This window comes from Thamnophis elegans, chromosome 6 (genome assembly GCF_009769535.1).
Source record: "Thamnophis elegans isolate rThaEle1 chromosome 6, rThaEle1.pri, whole genome shotgun sequence".
NCBI classification, from domain to species: Eukaryota; Metazoa; Chordata; class Lepidosauria; order Squamata; family Colubridae; genus Thamnophis; species Thamnophis elegans.
This window is the reverse complement of record NC_045546.1, coordinates 2,697,543-2,700,145: the sequence shown is the minus strand read 5'-3', so window position 1 is coordinate 2,700,145 and position 2,603 is coordinate 2,697,543. Positions and strand designations below refer to the sequence as shown.

At 47.9% G+C, this 2,603-nt stretch overlaps 1 protein-coding gene across 1 annotated transcript; it reads left to right on the top strand.

Moving 5' to 3' along the window:
- The first annotated feature begins 511 nt into the window (after positions 1–511).
- On the top strand, positions 512–1,872 carry TSKU (tsukushi, small leucine rich proteoglycan). The gene has a single exon (XM_032219863.1). It carries the CDS (start codon positions 552–554, stop codon positions 1,728–1,730), a length of 1,179 nt encoding a protein of 392 aa, XP_032075754.1. The 5' UTR covers positions 512–551; the 3' UTR covers positions 1,731–1,872.
- Positions 1,873–2,603: the final 731 nt, after the last annotated feature.

The window sequence follows — 2,603 nt, the reverse complement described above, 5'->3', positions numbered from 1 at the left end:
ATTAGTTATTAGTTTACTAGTTTTAGTTTATTATTTTTAGTTATTAGTTTATTAGTTTAGTTTATTGTTTATTTGTTCATTAGTTTAGTTCATTAGTTTATTAGTATTAGTTTATTAGTTTAGTTTATTAGTTTAGTAATTTACTTTATTTTAGGAAATGTATATTGCTGCCTATTCTCACATGGTGATTCAAGGCAGCTCACAAGAATATAAAAACCCCATATAAAAAACAATAAAACAATAAAACTAAAACTATTACAATAAGATAATCAAATAATACATTAATAAAATAATATAATAGCCCCCTGCCCTGGCAAAAACACATCATATGAGCCATTTAATGGACTCCACCCTGCTCTGCGTTCCCCAGGCCCTCTGGCAGAATCAGGTCTTCAGCCCCTTCCTGAAGAGTGTTAGAGTGGGGAGTCTAATCTCCGGGGGGGGGTGATGTTCCAGAGGGAGGGAGCCACCACAGAGAAGGCCCTTCTTCTGGGTCCCACCAGGTGTATCTCCCTAGGGCAGGGGTGTCAAACTCCAGGCCTGCGGGCTGGATGTGGTCAGAGACGTTCTGGATCGACATTGTTCAGAGATCCCAGAATCTGTGTAGAATTTTGGGGACCTATCTTCACCACCTGCGTCTTCCATTCTTGTTTCCGTTCTGCAGGTGTGTTTCTGAGATGTCTTCCTTGGTTTGGTTCCACCTGCTGCTAGTTTTGCCCTGTTTCGGCACCTCCTCAAGGACTTGCTTCCCGAGATGCCACTGCGAAGTGGAGACCTTCGGCCTCTTCGACAGCTTCAGCCTGACCAAAGTGGACTGCAGCGGGATCGGGCCCCACCTCGTGCCTGTCCCCATTCCCTTGGACACCACCTACCTGGACTTATCTTCCAACCGCCTGGAAGCCGTCAACCAGTCCATGTTAACTGGGCCTGGTTACACCACTCTCGTAGGCCTCGACTTGAGCGACAATAAAATCTCCACGGTGGACCCCACCACTTTCTCGAGACTCCGGTATCTGGAGTCTTTGGACCTGAGCCATAACTCTTTGGGGGACATCCCCGAGGATTGTTTCTCCCAGTCCCCTCTGGGAGAAGTGGACCTCAGCAACAACGTTCTCTTGGAGGTCACCTTGAACGTCTTCGCCTTCAAAGGTCACGGGAAACCCATCAACGTTGACCTTTCCAACAACTTGATCGGCCGGGTGTCTAGAGTCTCGGATAAACCCGTCCCTAACATTCAAAGCTTAAATCTTTCGGGGAACCGATTAACCAGCATTCCGGATCTTCAAGGAATCCCCCTTCGTTACTTGAACCTGGACGGAAACCCGGTGTCCACCGTTGAGAAGGACGCCTTCCTGGGCCTGAAAGGGTTAACCCACTTGTCCTTGAGCGGGATTCAACATCTCTTGGACATTTCGCCTTTTGGCTTCAAGGACTTGTCTGCTCTCCAAGTGCTGGACCTATCCAACAATCCCAATATGAAGTTCTTGAACCCCAAGGTGTTCTACAGCCTGAGCTCTTTGCAAGAACTCAACCTGACGGGGACGGGGACCACGTTCTCCAAACCCATGTTGAGATACTTGCCTTCCATCAAGAGTGTGGCCTTGGCCAAGGACATCCAGTGTCTCAAGACGGTCCAGGAAGGCCACTATCACCGAGAAGCCGGACCAAGCAAGAAAGAGGTCTTACGATGTCACAGTGGCCACGGATCCGTGGCACCGTACGTGTTGTGACCAAGGACCGAGCCTCCGCACGATGAGACTTTCTTTTTAAAAACAAAAACAGCCACGAATGTGCCTTCCGTACAAACATTTAATTTATACCTCCTATTTTTTGTATATCTCAACTCTGCGTTACAATAATGGATGGGTCAGAGCGCTTGTGAGTCTCGTTTATTTCAGCGGTCCCCCAATTTTCCAGTTCTGTGGACTGCTGGCTGCACACGGCGGTGAGGGAGAGGAGGAAAGGGATGGTTTCACGTGCAGGCCTGCCACTTGTGCAAGTAGTTTCGTGTGCTTGCACGCTCGCCCGCAGTGTGCACAGCCAGGTTTCCAATGAGCCATGGACCACTACTGGTCCGCAGAACAAGGGTTTGGGGGGGGGGCTTGGTTTATTTACAGTAGCAGAGTTGGAAGGGACCTTGGAGGTCTTCTAGTCCAACCCCCTGCCTAGGCAGGAAACCATATACCGTTCCAGACAAATGGCTATCCAACATCTTCTTAGAGACTTCCAGTGTTGGGGCATTCACATTTCTGGAGGCAATTTCTGTCCCACTGATTCATTGTTCTCACTGTCAGGAAATTTCTCCTCAGTTCTAAGTTGCTTCTCTCCTTGATTAGTTTCCACCCATTGCTTCTTGTTCTGCCGTCAGGTGCTTTGGAGAATAGTTTGACTCCCTCTTCTTTGTGGCAACCCCTGAGATATTGGAAGGCTGCTATCATGTCTCCCCTGGTCCTTCTTTTCATTAAACTAGACATACCTAGTTCCTGGAACCGTTCTTCATATGTTTTAGCCTCCAGTCCCCTAATCCTCTTTGTTGCTCTTCTCTGCACTCTTTCCAGAGTCTCAACAAACTTTTCTACATCATAGGGACCAAAACAGAATGG

Bases quoted from the DNA above. Each gene is read 5' to 3' on its own strand.
- TSKU (XM_032219863.1), top strand. From the start codon at position 552: ATGTGGTCAGAGACGTTCTGGATCGACATTGTTCAGAGATCCCAGAAT.